We start from the raw sequence: 17,838 nt of genomic DNA on the forward strand, positions 1-17,838 counted from the left end.
TGTTTAGCTCATTGGCTGCTGAAGTCTTCTTTGGTTTTGGACAGGAGACCACCCTTTGTGTTGCTTGTTAGTGGGCAGTAAAAGGCAAGTGATTCACATCTCAGGTGATTCAAGTGATTTTCAGGGGGCACCTGTGAAGTCAGTCGCTGGCTACCTTGATGCTTTTTGTGACACCAGTCCTCTGTGTTGCTAATAGTAGTCTCTTTGCTACCTAACAGAAAAATCTTCTGGGACAGGTATTAGCTCTGCAGCCTTAAAACACTATTGAGGGTTGGACTCTGAAGTGCTTTGGTCTCCTCAGGCAGTGGTGGATACTGCCTATCACCTTGGTCTGACCATCTCCTCAAACTTGGAAAAGATGCCGAGAAGCTGTTCTGGAGTACTGAAAGCTATGGATTGGCAGTTATTCTGCTGAGGATTTTTTGGTGGGTGGGATGGGGATTGTGGGTACAATTAAAATTGGTAGTGATACAAGTAAGAGCAGCATTTTCTGATGTCAGGTTTAGAAATGTAGTGATACTGTATTTCTGCAGCCTTCAAAATGGTATCAGAGTAGCTCACCAACAGCAAAAGAGGTAACTGTATTTGTAGAAGATGTGGAAAGATGCAATTAAGGAGTTTAAGTAACAGGCATCTTAAGTGGTTTCACAAAGCTAGTGTTGAAGCAGCTGAAAACTGAGTCTGAGACAAGTCATTCCAGAGTGCTGTGACCTTGCTTCCCAGAAGAGAGTCGTTTTATCTCTCTGAAGCTGTTGGGAGTGCAGCTGTGACTCCTGAAAGTGCAGTCCTAACTATCCCCAAACAGCCTGAAAGGGCTTTCTTGTTGATCTCAGGCTGAAATAATCAGTGATTTCCCTATGTAAACTCCCTTTTCCAAGGATTGGTTCACCTAATATATTTATATGCACATACTCTTAAACTCTCAAAAAAATAAACACCTAGTACACTCTGCTCCTTGTACAGAGCTGTGTAGCTTTCAAAAGCAGAATTGCAGAAATACTGCCATTTGCAGTGCAGTGGAGCAAACCTTCCCTTCTTCCTTGCAAAAGTGAGAATGAAAATGCTTTGGCATATAGCTTTGATTTGAACTGAAAAGCCTCTGGTTTTTCAGAGCTGCTTTTAAAGCAAAGGGCTACTTTGGCTTTTGATCCTCTTAAGCTGGGTTATTTGATGTGAAAAACGTCCTGGGTACTCTGCTGCAGAGGGGAGCAGCTTTTCAGTTCTCTGTGTGTGGCTTCAGGAGAGGGTCTGGCAGAGTGTGGGGTGGTGGGGGGCTCAGGGGGGCCTGGTTGCACAGCTCTGTAAATAAAGGCGCCTCTATTTCTTTGGATTCTTTTGCTGGAACTAAATATCATGATCAGTGAAACTCTTACCTCATTAAAGGAACAAGGCAGGCTCCCCCGGCACATGCGCAGTGCTGCAGTGTGGTTTGTTCTGAGCTGATTTGCTGAACAGATAAAGGGAGTTTTAACCTAAGAATGGCATGTAATGTATGACCTTGGCTTTTGAAAGGTTTATTTTTGTTCTTTTGACAAAATAAGGTTTTAATATTAAATATGGGGTTGGATTTGACTTGGCAGATACCAGAGCCTTCTATTACTGCTGTAGTCATAATATAAAACTATCTGATGTGTGCCAATGAGCATGCAGCAAGCCAAGAATTTCTCCATCAGTGTTTATTTTTCTGAAAACTTACCCAGTTGCTTTGCAGTTGGGGTGGCTAAAAAGGTGATGTGTCCTTGTGTTGGAGGGAGCAAAGCAGTGGTGGGCACAATATAGTCCATGCAGACTCTTTATACTTAGCATCTTTAGTTTTGGGGCAAAATAGGGGTTCCCCCCCTGCCCCTTCGTGTTTTAGAAGTGTTTAGAAGAAACTTTCACTCAAAACTCCAGGGCTCACCAGAACCAAGGCATAAAACAAACTATGTGAAATATTCAGATCTGTTAGTACAGAAATTTAATGCTGTACTGCAGCTTTCAGTTTGTGTAGCCGGGGCCATGCAGGGATACAAAATACTAATTCTGAGGCTTTCTTCCTGCACATGTTCCATGTCAGATCATCATCTTACGGTAAAGCTGAGGTGCTTTTGGACTGCTATGCTGCAAGAATTTGACTAAAGAAATGACCTGTAAGCTCCAATGTCCTTTTACTAAATTTGCTGTAGTTTGAATTGGTTACCTTCAAATTTACACCATTACCACCCTCCCCCCTACAAAAAATGAAAGCACCAAACAAAACCCCCTACTAAACCCCGAAAACAAACAAACAACCCCCCCAAAAAAATGAACAAAAACACCCAACCAACCTAACCATGACCAGAAAACCTACATCAAACCTATCATCTCATTTCTCCAGCTCTCAGAGAAACCAGCCCCAAGTAGTGCCAGAATCTAGTTTCTGTAGATCAAAAGCTGTAGTCAAAGTGTGTTGCCTCTGCAGCTGGCACAGGAGTTGTGTCAGGATGACCTGCTGGGAATGCTTTCCACTGGAAAGGGAGCAGGTACAGGTAGCAGAGAACGTGGGGAGGTCTGTGGAAGAGTTCATGGCTTCCATGTGCTTTAGCAAGATTTCTTCCATCTGTGTATTGTTACCCTTCCACCCAGGTTTTTTTGTGAAAATGAGGCTTGTTTGGTCTTTTTGTTCTGGAAATATTCTTAGGGTTTTTAGCTTGTTCATTGACTGTAGCTGGATGAAGGTGGTTGATTTTCTAGAAATTTTCTGGAAGTTTGGGGGAAATTTGGAACTCACAGGAGGAAGCAAAAGTTTGAAAATCTGCAAGCCTGCAAGATGTGGTGGGGTTTTTGTCCAGCTTTTTGACATCCTCCTAAGATTGTCTCAACTGCTTAAGCACTTACTCTAAAAGGGAGAGACCCAGTGTTTCCACATGGAATAGAGAGGAGTATCTCTGTCCTTGGGAGAGATGATAAGCCATTTGTTCTTTCTTCCATTCGCACATGTATCTGGAGATCTTGGGTTTCTAACTAGGAAAAATAATTTCCCACGCTGTTTGCCTCTCCACTAGCAGACTGATACATCCTTATCACAAATTTTGAAGCTGGGGCCAGTGTGAGCACCTGTAATAAAAAGGATATCTGTAAGAGAAGCCAAGTTGCATAACTTGGCTATTGGATAGTTCTCTGTGATTTTCCTATTCCAAGGGTCAACTGGAAGGTTGTAGGTCTGTGCAGCTCCTGAAGCTCATGACTGCTTCCATTCTCAGGTGCATCCCCCAAACCTCATCCAGGTCCTGGATTATGGTCCATTGTTCGATGACAGAAATTCCGTGGCATCTGTTGAAAGTACATTGAACTTACCTTCAAATACAAGACTTTTATTAAGATTAAAAGCAAAACCTTTGGCAGCAATACTGACAAAATTACTATGCTAATTACATTCTAAATATTAATATTTCTTTCTATGAAAGACCTGTCTAAATTAAGCATAAAGTATTTCCAAAGTAATCAAGAGTATTTAAAGCCACATATGTCACAATTTCCTCAAAACCAGATTACCAAGCTAAAATTAAACAGATCAAAGACTTTCACTTTATTGACTGTTACCTCAGAACAGCTGCACAATGCAGGTGAATAATGTTTTTAAATTTTCCCTGTATTTTTACCAACTTGTGACCATTAACTATTCAAAAACATTTTAAGTCTAATCTTTAAATACAAGTCCCTTAGATGCGAATAAAATTCTTCTAATATTTAACTGTTAATTTGAGAATATAAGCATTGTATGCTGCTGCATTTTCTGAGTGTTCTTTGGAAGATACATATTGAATCTTTGGGGATTTTAAAAAAATCTTATAAGGAAAGTAGCTTAATGCTTGTTTCCTTACCTTTTTAAAAAATTTAGTAGTTCTCTGTTTAAGAGTCACACTACCATATGAACAAATCCATTTAAGTAATGTTACCTGTCAGCTTTATTGCTTTGTGACTACTGGTGTGTTGTGACCAGCAATGTTCTCCTAAATACAAGTGTTGCTTTAGGTTTGATGGATACTCACCTAAACACTTCTGTTACTCCGTAATTTTCATATGGATCAATGTAAAGCATGTGTGGTCTTCTTTAAACAGTTATTTTTGGGAAGCAGAGGTCCAAGAGTTTAAAAAAAAGCCTACTGAACTCTAGCTCATTTCATATTAGAAATAAAGCTGTGTTGTTTCAGAACATGCCTTGAAAGGAGGAAATTCAATAGGGAGCCATCTTACTTTCCAAAAAATTTAGCTGTGAAACATCAGCTCGAAGGCTTTTTGTTAACTTTGATCTTTCTTAAAACTGACCCATTCATAATGTGTTTCAGTTTCTGGTTTATGCTTTTTCCTGGAATCAGTTCTTGAAAATGATCCACTTTGAAGCATTTTTATTTCTCCCTTTAAGAAATATTTCTTTTATTTCCTTACTAAGTGATATGTGAAACTAATAAAACACTATAGGGATGCTGGTTGTCCAAGGTACAGCTTTGCATTTGTGAGGCTGCCCCTGTCCTGTATCTGCCAGTTAGGTAGATCTGCACGTGTGGTTACAGAACAGAGGATCCACTGCACATCCAGATTCCACTCCCTGGATGGCTGGTTCTATGAGGAGAACACTTTTCCTTTTTCCATCATCCTAATCTTAGATCCTGCTGTGGTTGCAAGAAGTATGTAATGACTTTTTCTTTTTCATTGCCTCCAGGTTTACGGGAACAGATGGGCCGAGTGGTTTCGGGTTTGAGCTGACGTTCCGACTGAAGAGGGAGACGGGGGAGTCGGCACCACCCACCTGGCCAGCAGAGCTGATGCAAGGCTTGGCCAGATATGTCTTCCAGTCAGGTACCACAGGGTTAATGCACAGCCTTGCTTTTTCCTGCTCTGCTTCTGAAGGGCCACATCTGGTACAGGGTGTGACACTTGTCTCATCAGCACTCAGTCACATCTTGGGAATTGTCTTTGTGTGGGAACCCAAAAGAGTGTGTTCCTTCCTCCAGCCCGGCTAGAAGGGACAAAACCAGTTGTTGTAAAGGTTACTGCAAATCCTGAGTATTGAAAATCTGAAGTTACATAAGAGTCAGTAACTACAGAAAGTCTGCCCAGTGATTGTTTCCTGCATAGCTGGTTCACAGAATTGCAGATTCACAGAATGAACTAGGTTGGAAAAGACATTTGAGATCAAGTCCAACCTATGATCTAACACCTCTTCATTAACTAAACCACGGCACTGAGTGCCACGTCCAGTATCTTCTCTCAGAAAGAAAAACACATTTGCTTATCCTGAATGGCTGAGGAACAGCCATCTGATAAGGTCTCACTTCTCAGCAGAACTTCCAAAATTTGGAAGTTGGAGCTCCATCACAGGCAAATCCCTTCCAGTGGTCCTGCAGCCAAGCAGTAGCAATGCATATGAACATGGTGTTGCTGAGATGTGAAAATGTAAAAGTTGTAAGGAATGCTAAGGCTGGGAGGGCCAAGGAATTAACATTTGTGAATCATTACTGCTGGTGGAGAATTGCCAGAAAACTGGGAACCTGGGTACCTACAAACCATCCTCTTGCACTGTTCTTTCATGGTTTCATATACATCAGTAGAGTGAATGATTTAGTGCCAGCACATGAAAACCTGTGGAATGGCTGATGGCTAATGTACTTGAAAGGCACTTTCCAGCATCACAAGAACCGAATGAAAATATTTAAAGAACATTTTTTAACCTGATTTGAGGTCCTTTACAGGTAAAATACCTTGTAAATAGATGATTATTGAATTTGTAGCATTTGGTACCTGCTGAACTAGTTCATAAATTGCTCAGTAACTTCTGATTCTGCTGATGGTTTTTAGTCAGCTGGTTGACTCTCAAAGGGAAAAGGTTTGGGTAAGAATAGGATTGCTCTGCTAACCTCTGTAACAAATCTGAGGACGTGCCAATCTTGTGGGTATTTTTCTGAATATTGGTGGACATAGTTCAGTGCCAGCCCAGATTATTGCTTGTCTTTTTGTAACCTTTGTTGTGTAGCTGTCTTCCACAGTTACCATCCAAAATTTGTCTCACTTCTCTGTCTTGATTTTTACAACTATTAAGCATCTAAATCTATGAGACTGTCATTATTTTTTACATTGTTTGGGATTCCTATCCTGCCTAAACTGTATTGCACAGCAGCTTTTTGGTACTGAACATACAGTGATGAATTCATACTCACATTTTCTATGCAGTGGTCACAGGGTCTGAAGAAAACATCTGTGTCTGAAGTCTCCCTCTTAGATACAAAGTAATGTATGTGTTATGTGTAAACTTATACTAAATATCTTACAACCTATTTGGAACATTTCAAATTTCCTCGTCCAGGCTAGTTCTCACAGCAGTTGCTTGTTGGTCACTGTCTTTTCATGGGTGAGAGGAGGTCTGCGGAGTGAAATGGGATTTGCAAGGGTACTTAAGGGCAAACTTCTTGGTAACTAAGCTGGCAGGCAGAGACTTCCTTTGTTTGGTTCCTGTAAAAATGCACTCCCATCTTTTTGACCTCAAAGCCAAATAACTGTTCTTAGAATGAAAAGAGTGGTTGTGTCCATGCTTATCAATCTGGCATGAACCACCCTCCAGTGTTATCTTCTGCTTATCCATGCTGGTTTTTACTTTATATCCACCATGACTCTTTAAAGGCACACTGAAACTCATCCATGCTGATGGATTCTAGCCTCTGGGTGTTTAGTTTTCAATTTGCCTTATGAAAAACAACAGTGTATGAATCATAAATTGACTTCTTTCTTTGACTATGTAATTGGGTGTGAGCCAATACCATGCTTACCATACAATGGGCAAACCACATGCTGGGTTACCTTAGGAAAAATATGAACAGCAGACAGAGGGAAGTTATTACCTCTTTGGCATGGCACTGGGAAGGGCTTGCTTAAAATATTGTGTCCTGTTTTGGACCTTTAAGAGATACTGAAAAACTGGAGAGTGTTCAAGGTGGTCAGGGTTCTAGGGCATGTGAGCCCTGAGGAGAGCTGGAGGGAGCAGGGCCAGTTTAGCCTGGGAAAAGAATGTGCAGGGTGATCTAATTGGAGCCTACAGCTGTAGGGAGGGTAGTAACAAGATTGTGGGGTCAAGCCCTAGATAGTACATCAAAGGGCTACAGCTCTGAATTGCAGTATGGGAGGCCCTGGAAAAGCTTCAAGGAAAACTTGCTCACAAGGAGAGCGGCAAAGGACAGGGAATGGTTTATAAGAGAGATTCTGGAACTCCATTCCTGGAAAGGTTCAGGACTTAGCTCAACAAAGCTAAGTTGGTCCTGATCTAGCATTGGGGATGGCTCCACTTCAAATAGGGAGGCTGGACAAGAGACCTGCAACAGCCTCTTAAAATATTACAGAAGTGTTAGATTTTGGGCGTTTTTTTCATGCTGCTTTATGCTCTTCAGCAAGCAGCTGTGTGTTGTCACTGACTGTTACCAGCCATTCCTTGCCTTGCATAAAACAAATCTGTATGCTGTTGCAACAAGGGAAAAAGCTCTAGTTTTATTTTAGTACAAATTTGATTATCACATGTCTCTTTTAGAAAAGAATTTTCTCAGGCTAAAATAGTCTGGTTAATAATAGACATCACATTAATCCTGACAAGATGATGCATTTAAAAGTAAGACTTGTAATGGGGCCTGTTTTATCATGTTTCTTCTTGATCTTTCAGGACAATGCCAGTTGACCACAGCTAGATGCAGTAATTTTCTAATTTAGTCAAAGATCTCTCACTCCATTGCTCTGAAGAGTCTCCAGTACTCCTGCTACATCTGACATGTCCTGCTTTATTTTCTTGTACTCCCTGGAGCTGTCTCGTCTCAGAATGGCAGTATCCAGAGCAGTTCCTGTGCTCTTCCTGATGTCACTCCTGGGTAATCAGGCACCCAGTCCTCAGCCGTGTTACTTTCTTTTCTGTCTGGTAGAGTTTCCCCCAATGTGACATTCTCATTCTGCAGAGCCAAGTGAGCTTCTGCCATTGTTTTTTTCCTTTTTTTTTACAGGACTTCTCTATTCTGATGTTGAAACTTTAAAACTGTGAAGTGTTTGAAGGGTTGGTTCTTCTGAAGCCCATTGGGCATGAAGCAGGCTTGGCATGACAGCATTGTTTTACATGATGAAAGGTTTCTTTTTGCTCAAGTTCTTTCTGACTGTAGTGCTTAGAGCATTTGTCAAATGAAACTCTGGTAAGTGTTGTTTAACTCTAAAGTTAACTCTAAATGTTGTTTAACTCATGTTCTTTAATGTCGTCCTCTTCAGTTGTTTAAAAAAACCCCAAAAACTATGGTGTCTTTTTAATACTCCAAAGTAGCCTTAAAAACATTTGATGAACTGAAACAACTGAAATAAAGCTTATGAATCCACTGTGAACAAGAAGCAAGAAAAATAATAAAATCAGCAGAAACTTTTTGGATAGGCTCCAAGCACTTTCACATGTCAGAAAATTGTTTACTCTGAAAGCTGTACTAAGAGCTAAATTCTTATCTCTTGATAAAAGCCAACTTTTTAGTTATCATCGAGGTGTGCTGCTGAGTGCAGCTCAAGCTGGGGGAGAGTAAGGTGTAGTCATACTCCTGCTGAGCCTGAGCATTTTCAGGTGGTGATGACTGAGTTAAATATTCACCTAGCAGCTACTGCTGTCTTAAATATTATTCCTGTGTATTGCCATTGCAAAGCATGTCTCATTGCAAGTGATGTATTTTTCTAACAACGCTTCTAGGCAAATGAATGTTGCATTCCTTTGTTTCTCTCTCTCCTGCACTGTGGCAGTGCTTTAGAAAAGCAATCTTCTGCATTGAATTTCAGACCTCTTTCAGCCTTGGCTTCTCTGTTCACCGTAACAAGCGCTTGGTGCTTTTGATTAAAGGGCAGTACTTACCCTCCTTCAACAACACCAAGCTTTCAAGTTCTAAAAGTTTTATTTGTGGCTTTATCTGTTCTTAATTTTATCACTGTTTGACCATGACCACAAATTCCAACTCTGTTAGTTTTAAAAAATCCCCAAACCTTCAAACCTTGAAAATGAAACTTTACACAATTCCGTGACCTTAGCTTGTCATGGTTCATGGGTGTACTGCAAATATCTCATGGTAGAACAAATTTATACTTCAATTCAAATGAGAAGGAAGAAACACTCTTCCTACAGAGAGCTTATCCAGAGCTTACTACAATTGTTAACTCTTTATGTACTACAGTATTAAGACCCTTGATCACTACAGAGGGACTACCTGAAATTAAAGTGTATTTTTTTTCTCTCTGGGATAAATTTATGTTGTTTTCAAGGGTCAGTCTGATATATGTCATGAAGACAATATATAGATGTAGTATAGGAACAAGTACATGTGTGTATGAGCTCTTGCTGCTTCCATGTTTTTAGACTGAAAGAAAACAGCTGCAGCTGTCAGGTACAGGTTTGGAGAAATTGTCATGAAAACTCATCGTGCATAGAGCCTAAAGATAATGATGTGGCATATGTCATGTTATATTCTCCACAATGCACAAGCTGTAATGGGGAATGAGCCAGAAGTATTATGAGGATGTCCGTGAATTAGAAGTTTGCAGGTTGGCTGAGTTTGATGACATTTACCCCAGAACATATCAGCATGAGAAGGCTGAGCCCCTGCTGGTTTAGGGGAGACAGGTAGCACCACAGAAGCCTGGAAAACTGGCAAATGCTGTTCTTCACATCCCATAAAAAAACCTGTGTCAAAACCAAAACAAATTCCCAAAAAAAAAAAATAAATTCTAATTAGTCAATCAGATCTCAGGTATTAAGAAACTGCTAAGAGAAACAAACCATCCAGAAGGCATCCACAGAATAATGGATGTTCCAGCATGGATTTGACAACAATAAATCAGAAGAAAGTAAGTTACAGGTACCATAGGAAGCAGTGAATGTTTGTTACCTTAATACTACTGAGACTTTTTGTATTGCCCCAACAAGTGTGTGAATGAGCTGAGGAAATGAGATCTTGGTGAAAGGTAAAGAAGAGGGCTGCAATACTGGTTGGATATTTAGACTCTGGGTAATTGTCAGTGTGTAGTCATCAGCTACAAGAGATGGGTAGAGCTGGGAAGTACTGGTGTGCAGTAAGGGCAGGGAGGCACAGCAGGTCCAAGGTCTTCTCCTGACACAGGAATAATCCAGTGCAATCAGTTGGGGGAAAGCAGCAGTTCTGAAAGGAGATGAAAACTATTTGGAGTTACTATTACCAATGAACTGTGCCTAAACCAACACACTCTTCATGCTGAGAGACAGAAGTGAAATTATTTTGATGTATAAATAGAAGTGTTCTGTGTATTGCATATGATTGGGTCCTATACTGCAAGGGAGAGGGAGAATATTGTATTTCATTTTGGGCTAAAGGCTTCAAGTCAGATGCATCCCAGTTGGAGGGAGACTGGAGGAGAGTAGTAAGAATGATCCAGAGGTCCAGAAAATATGACCTGTGAAGGAATGATCAAAAGTTACATTTGTTTAGGCTAGGGAGGACAAAATGGAAGATGTGAGAACAGTCTTCAAATATGCAAAAGTTTGCTGTAAGGAATAAAGTAATAAATACATTTTTCATGTGCCTACTGGGGACTGGAGAGACTAAAAATTCTGTAATTTAACTACTAAAATTTCTGTAAAATAGGGTTAGGGTTTGTCATTAGGAGAACTTCTGAATGGCAAGTGCAGTGACACATTTGGATAGTGGCAGATTCCCAATTGCTGCATATCTTTGAGAACAAATCAAACTGTTCTTTATGGATATTTTCCAGGCAGAGTTTATCCTTCCTTTAGGCAAGGGCAGAGTAAGAGCCTTCTTAGTCTCATTTATTATTATAAATATGTCTTGAATGACTAAGTATTCTTTTCAGGTCTTCTAAATGTAATTTTTTTTATTCCATAAATATGTAATTTATCTTTTCTCACAGTCTCCTGATGACTAGTGCACTGAAAGATATTTAAATGTGACTTTGATGTCTCAACTAATTGAAAAGTTGAACTTTAATATTAGACTTTTGACTAGCCAGTAGTAGGAAGTTGTTTGCATCCTGGGTACTGCAAAATAGTAATAACAAAATGTGCAGGCAAAGTATAACTCTTACACTAAAGTGGGGCTCAGTGGGATTAGGGGATCTGATGGGGGTCACAGACCTGCAGCCATCACCAGCAGGTCCCTTGGCACCTGCTGTCCTGCCATAACCACCAGGCCTCGGCTTCACATCTCCTGGGGTCCAGAAAGCTTCAGAGCTGTAGCCTCTGTGACTCTTTGCTTGCCAACATGTTTTCAAACATTCTTGACACAGGCCAATTTCTGTGTGTAAAAAGGAAAAAACCAAAACAAGCAACCAAACTCTAAACCTAAAACAAACTCCTTCCTTCCTTGAATACAAATGAAGCTTCTCTGGCTTGTTTGTAAAGCTGTTTATTTCTTCCCAGGAGGATGACTAAAGCCAAATAAAATGTGCCAGTAATTCATACACATTTTTCCCTGACTATACCCTTATCTTTTTCTTCCCAACCCCAGGCCGATTTATTATTCTCTTCTAGTTGCTATGGCTCTGGAAAATATATATTTTTTTCTATCATCTGTTTATAATATTGACCCGTTTCCAGTGTGGAGCTGGCCTGTCTCCTCTCTAGTATTCCAGGATTTTAGATTAAAATTGTATGGAGATTAACTGTGTTTTTAGCTCTACAAAGAAGTATAAATCAACATCAATTTCAGTTCAACAGAACCTGTTATGCAGTGAACTCTGCTGCGTGAATGCTGAAACTGTAGCACAGTAAATTGATGTAGGTGAACAGGACACTCAACCAAGTGTGCAGGGGCTGCGTGCCTTTATTCTGCAAAGGGGTATGGAAACATTAAGTCACTGGTTCCAATTTAACCCAAGTTTGTCATGGCCAAAAGCTCTCATCATCTGATAGTTATTCAGCGGTCCATGAGAAATTGGTTGGGTTTTAGCCTAATTCCTCTTAGATGTTTCCCATAAAACAAGCTGTTCTGTGAGCAGCAGCTCAGATCGAGCCTGGGCCTTTGTATTTTTGTGCAGTGTCCTGCACTGCTGCAATAAATCCCCTTCTCCCCATCCTGCTGCCTTTGAGCTCACCTCCCCAGTACTTCCCATCCCTCCCCCGTCTCCTAAGCCAGCTTTGTCACATCCCCTGGCTTCCAGCTGGGACGTACGTGCTGTGAGTGGTACCAAATGATGTGCTGGCTGACAAAACAAACCAGTTGCTGGCGTGCAGAGTGGTTGGCTGATGAGCTGGGCACGACAGGCAGCTGTCAAGCTCGTGCTTTGGTCCCTAACCTGTAGCTGGCTTCCTCTGGAGCTGGATGGCATTGCTGATGTTGTTGGCAATGGAATTGCCAGATGTAACTCTTGTAAATTGTCATGAAAGGCGTTGCAGTGAAGTGCTGGCTGCAGATAGACCTGGCCCTTTTTACTCCCTGTTGTAGATCTGGGTTCCCTTAGTAATGTAGGTCCCCTCTGAAGGCTTGCAAAGCTTAATATTATGTCAGTTTGTATGAGTGTAATTTTGTTACCTCCAGAGTCCGATGCTTTTATCCTCACTTGTGAGGCAGGGGTAGACCCAGCTCTCTTCTGTGGGTGGCTGCAGAGGCACAAGCTTGCCAGTCCTTGGAAAGCAGCTTTGCAGTGGCCTTGGCCATGCCTGAGTTTCCCTGGCTGTGAACTAGCACGCAGCTGGTGGCCTGTCCTTCCTCTCTGTGAATCCTCTCTTGCTCAGAGTGGTTTCAGGTGTGGGTGGTAAACTGGGAGAGGGCATAGAGCAGGGACACAGCTGCAAGTGCCACCACGTGTGTGGTGTGCCTGTTCTTCCTGGCAGCACAGATGGAGTTGCATGGCCTTAGATTTTGTGTGATTACATTGATTTCACTTCTCTTCCTGTTTCCAGCAGCAAAGGTGTTGCCCCTTTGCAGTACTGGAGGCCCCCCAGTGCCAGACTCAGCCCTGCCTTTTGCCCTGGAGCACTGTCACTTCATCAGCCACTGATGGGATAAGCTGGCCATTATTTTTGCTAATTCTTACGGTTTTAGTGAGTAGCATCTTTCTAGCCTTTGTGACTTGCTGGGACCTTGGGCAGCACTACAGAATCTCTTCCCCATACATTTAATTCAGCTGCAGCATAGAAAAGCCTCTGCAGCCCTTTGGCCAGGTTTGAGAAGTGCAGGATGATTTCCCAGGAACATGAGAGGAAGGGACCAGCACCACTGCTGAGTGACTTTGCCTTTTGCTTCATTAGCACGGGTGCTCTGAAGCAGGGCTGGGCATGAGGCTCCTCCCAGTCAGAAGTACAGCAGTAGGAAAGCATGACTGGAGCCCCAGGAGTTTCCAAGGACACCTGTACTCTTATTTTGCTTGGAAGATGAAAAATCTATGTCTTATATTGTCATTAAGCTAGTTATATAAATTAAAGTATTTTCTCCTCTGCCTCCCTATCTCCCACAGTTTGGGCTTTTTTCCTCTCCTGCAGTTTGTCTGGATTCATGATTATTTCCTGTGTCTTGCTGTGGAAGCCACTGTTGTCTCTCCAACTTCTAGTTCTTGGCTGGGAACAGGTCTCTGACCTTCTCCAGCCCCAAAGGATAGGTTCACACTAAGGCACGGAGAGACTTTGCCAGGAGCAAAGGCACAGAAAGCCTTTGTTGCTTATAAAAGACTTTGTTGAAATAGAAGGAAAGCTGTCTTCCCCTAGACTGCTTTACTGATTACATAGTATTTCCAGGCAGTAAGTGAGGGATCTCAGTGCTGCCTGAAAGAGAAGGCTTGTTTGTAGCTGCTACTGCAATTTAGATAAAGTAGGTTTAGGCCCAGTTTGAGTTGGCGAGATTTCAACTGATGCTGTCCCTTTTAATTCTGTCAACTCATGTCCTGTTCCTGCCTGGGAACTGAACTTGGCTTGTTGTTTTTCAGCTGTTCAGTACAGGTCATTAAGTTGGTTTTTTAAAGAAAAAGGAAAAAGAAAGGGGGTGGGAAATTTGTCTTCTGTCTGTGTTTTATATCAGCCCATGTGCCCTGATACTGCTCCCAAAGGGTCAGGGATGGACACAGTGCCAAGACTTGTAACTTTGATACAGGATTATACTTAGAAATGCACAAGTTATTTTAGCTTTCATATTGCAGGTGGGCTGCTCTTGGGAGAGGGAGGGAAGAAGCTGGCACAGAGACCTGCAGGAAGCTGTGTGACGCATCTCTGTGCAGGGCTGCTGCAGCAGCCCCAGTGGCAGAGGGACAGCCAGCAGGCCCCATGCCCAGGGACGCCTGGATGCTGGCCCTGAGCAGGTGTTTATCCAGAGTGGCTGCAGTTCAAGATCAGGACTGATCTGGCTGTTTTCTGCCCAAAGTGGAGGGGAGCCGAGCTCTCTGCAGGAAGCCTTTTCTTCCATCCTACCCAGAGCCTCCCCACTGTAGGGGAGTGAGGAGGAGCCCACATGTTGGAGACCAGCAAGCTCTGGGAGGAAGAATATCTCTTAACCCTGGAATAAAGGAAGCAGGGGAGAAGCTGCACATGGTGAGCCCTGCCTCGGATAAAGGCTCTGTCCCCTGTACAGAAGGAGGAATGCAGAACAAAAGAAACAGCATGGGGAAGGCAGAAAACTCCCCCTCCTGCTGGTGTGAGGTCCTTTGGCCTCTCATATATAAGGTCTTTGTCCCACCCGGCCTTTCCTGGGAAACGGAAGCAACTGCTTTAGCAGTTAAAAGCTTCTGCAGAGAACAGTATTGCCTCCTCCTATGGAGGAGCTGAAAGCAACAACACAGAGGGATTGTTCTGCAGTTGCAAGAGCATCCTCTCTCACTGCCTGTGTGCAATTGTTTGGGATGCACAGAGCAGAGTTTGAAGGTTACACGTACTGAGTAGCCTTCTGAAAAGGACTGTGTTTTCCCTTGACAGCTGCCAAGCCCGTGTTAGATGAAACTGCAGAGTAGAGTAACTGCAGATGAACTGCAGAGCTGGAAGTTGGGTTCACTGTTACATATCCACCTTCTTACACATTCTATTGAAGATCTGTGCAGCAAGTGGTGCTCAAACTGTGCTTTCTGACTAACCCACTCTGCCTGTGAGAGTGGCAGTGTGCAGAGCTCATTACAGACTGTCTTCTGACAGCCTCAGAGCCAAAGATCCTTTGCAGCAGCCCGCTCAGCCAGGAGGCAGCAAATGGGCACAGCAGGGGAAGTGTTTTGTTCTTGGTGGGAAAGAGAAACTGGGAGAGTATATGCAGAGGTTGTGGGCAGCCCAGAACCTGAGGGAAGTGGACTCTTGTTCTTTTTGATTTAAAATTAGGGGCTTAAAGGAGTCTTCTCAGAACACTTGGGATGGTATTTCAAATGATGCTCCATAAACAAGCTGTCCATTTTGCATTTGAACCATAAATACAACTCTTGGAATGGAATAAGTGTGTTTTTCTTGCAGTGCTGTAATGGGTTGGTAGAGCTCAATGGTAACTATTTTATGCAAGTATGTGTGAATGCAGAGTTTTTCTGTTTCCTGCCCTTTGGCCTCCTGCTTTGCCAAAAGTTTGGCCTGTGCAAGCTTTAAATTCCTGAAAATATAAGGGAAAATAATCAACCACTGAGAAAAATGACACAGTGCTCTCTTGAAGACCTCTGCCCTCTTGTCCGTTACAAGTCCCAGAACTAATGCCTGAGTAATTAGAACCTTTTTCTGAAAGGGCTATAATGTGATAACTTTGTGGATGTTTTGTCACAGACCATCTCCCCTTTCTTGCTGTTTCTTAAATAATTTTGCTAAAACAGATACCCTGGTGCAGTCTAAGAGTCTGTCAGATGTCTGTGCTGTGAAGGCTATTCAAGGAAGCTGCTTGTATGTTCTTTGGGTTCTTCAGAGGCAGATCCTGCCTTTGCTTCCCCTTCAAGCTCCTTGAAAGTTCTTCAGCAGAAATATCTTATAGATGCATATCTAGGGGAAGATCACAAGTGACTGTACAACTGATGGTGCTCATGGGTCCATCTAGGTATCCTCCCTTCTCCGTGGCCTGCACACGTGCAAGTATGTAGAAGGTCCAACAAGGAAAAAAATTTTTCTCACCTGCTGCAGTTCTGTTCCCTCACTGAGGACATTTAAAGGTTGCCAAATGCTGTGGGTAGCAGTCTTTGTTCTAGTTGCACCTGGCTTGGAGACATTCAGGCAACTCCTGGCTTTCCTGTGTCGGAACGCAGGATAAAGTTTTTAAATGACAGGCAAGTATCTCATCAGACTGGTCATGTGGGGCCACATGATGTGTAAATAAACTGTCATTAAATACCTGTTTTGAGCTGAGTTCTTATCTGACAGGAGATCCTGCTGTATCACATCCTTTCTGGCTCCTGGGCCTCCACCCCATCCTGAGGCTATTCACTTTGTGAAAGTGTTGATGATGTAACTTCCATCCTTTAAAGGGGTGCTGCAAAATGCATCTCCTTCAGGTGAAGGATGCAGAAAGCTGGTAGCAGTGCAGCACTGCAGGGGTGGAAGGGTCTCTTGCCTGACCAGGAGGTCAGAATTCAGCAAGTACATCACTCCTGCTCCCTTATGGTTGCTGGAACAGGAGCACGGAGAAAGTAAAAGGAAGACTGGGGGAGGTGAAAGCACCCCAACCCTGCAGTACTCAAGGGTGATGGGCTGTAGAGGAGCAAGAGCTTGGAGCAGCAAATTTCTGGGGGACTAAGAAGGGGCAACTCACATCTGTGTTCATTTTCTTTTTCTGCCATACTCAACAATGCCAGCTAAGTCCTTTCATGCTGCCATGCCTTCTTCCAGCTTCCCCTTTCTGGAGGAGGGAGCCATGCAGATAAATCTGCAGATGGGTGAGGACTGTGTTGTTGCAAAAGCAGGGTGAGATGCAACCTGCCCTGGACAGTGCTTATACAAAGGGGACATCAAACATGTGCCAGCTCCTGGTTCTGCTGATTGTAAGGGCTGCAGAAGCCTGAGGGGAACAGAGCTGAATGAAGTTGTGGGGAGGAGAGGAAGTGTGGGAGGAGGTGGCTGGTGGAGCAGGCTGTACGGAGTCAGGGAGAGGACAGGGGGCCCACCACTTGCAGAGGGTGGGAGTGTGCCCTGGGCACTGGAGTCACTTGCTGGGAGCCTGCTGAGAAATTCCCAAAGTCTGCAGTCATGGAAATTGTGTGTACATGTAGCATGGGGCAGGAAGAAGGAGCAAGCCAGATACGCAGATCTGTAAGGGATGGAAAGAAATGTCTTGGAAAACAGAAGGGCTAGAAGGGGCTCAGAACCAAGTTGGTTACTGTACAATATAATTTAAATTTGTTTTCTATAATGTTGCACTCTGCAGGGTGGGAGAAGGCATCTGGGTGCCTGGGATCCACTTTGTGATAAGAAAAGCAGCATTTGTAACTCCATCAGTGGAAGCTGCAGTACAGTGAGACACACTTTCCATCATCCTACTGCCAATAGTAGTGATGACTCTAAGCACAACACAGATAAGTGAGGAATCACCTTGCCCTGCTGGTGATGTACCCTGGGAAGGTGTGGGGGGGGCTCCTCACTGGGTTTTCAGTTCAAAGAATTAAATGATCAAGTAAGTTTATATTGTTTGCATAAATTGATTTGGCTCTTTTGTAAGGGTTGTTAATTTTCCAGACTTAACACCCTGGAGCTGTGCAATAATAATTTTTGTATTTTCAACCTGCAGAACTATTTTAAAAAAATAAACATGCTTCTCTGCTTTCTGAAACTGTCTTCAAACCTCAGAGGTCAAGCAGTCCTTACAGTACTGATAATCTGTTTTTTTCCCTGCTATTTTTTTAAAGAACCTTTTACCTAGGCCCCTTGTTTCTAAAAGCCCAATTTGAATCCCTGCAGTGGAGCTA

The 17,838-nt window shown here is 42.8% G+C and overlaps 1 protein-coding gene across 2 annotated transcripts in view; it reads left to right on the forward strand.

Annotated features, from left to right (window-relative positions):
• SUFU (SUFU negative regulator of hedgehog signaling) overlaps positions 1-17,838 on the forward strand; it is an 88,842-nt gene that overhangs the window by 18,701 nt on the left and 52,303 nt on the right. For both annotated transcript variants that reach the window (XM_039709004.1, XM_039709005.1), the window contains exon 3: positions 4,682-4,818. In XM_039709004.1, the coding sequence (XP_039564938.1) occupies positions 4,682-4,818 (137 nt within the window). The remainder of the gene's footprint in view (positions 1-4,681; positions 4,819-17,838) is intronic.

The sequence above is a fragment of the Passer montanus genome, unplaced genomic scaffold (assembly GCF_014805655.1).
Source record: "Passer montanus isolate IOZ18808 unplaced genomic scaffold, ASM1480565v1 scaffold21, whole genome shotgun sequence".
Taxonomy (NCBI): domain Eukaryota; kingdom Metazoa; phylum Chordata; class Aves; order Passeriformes; family Passeridae; genus Passer; species Passer montanus.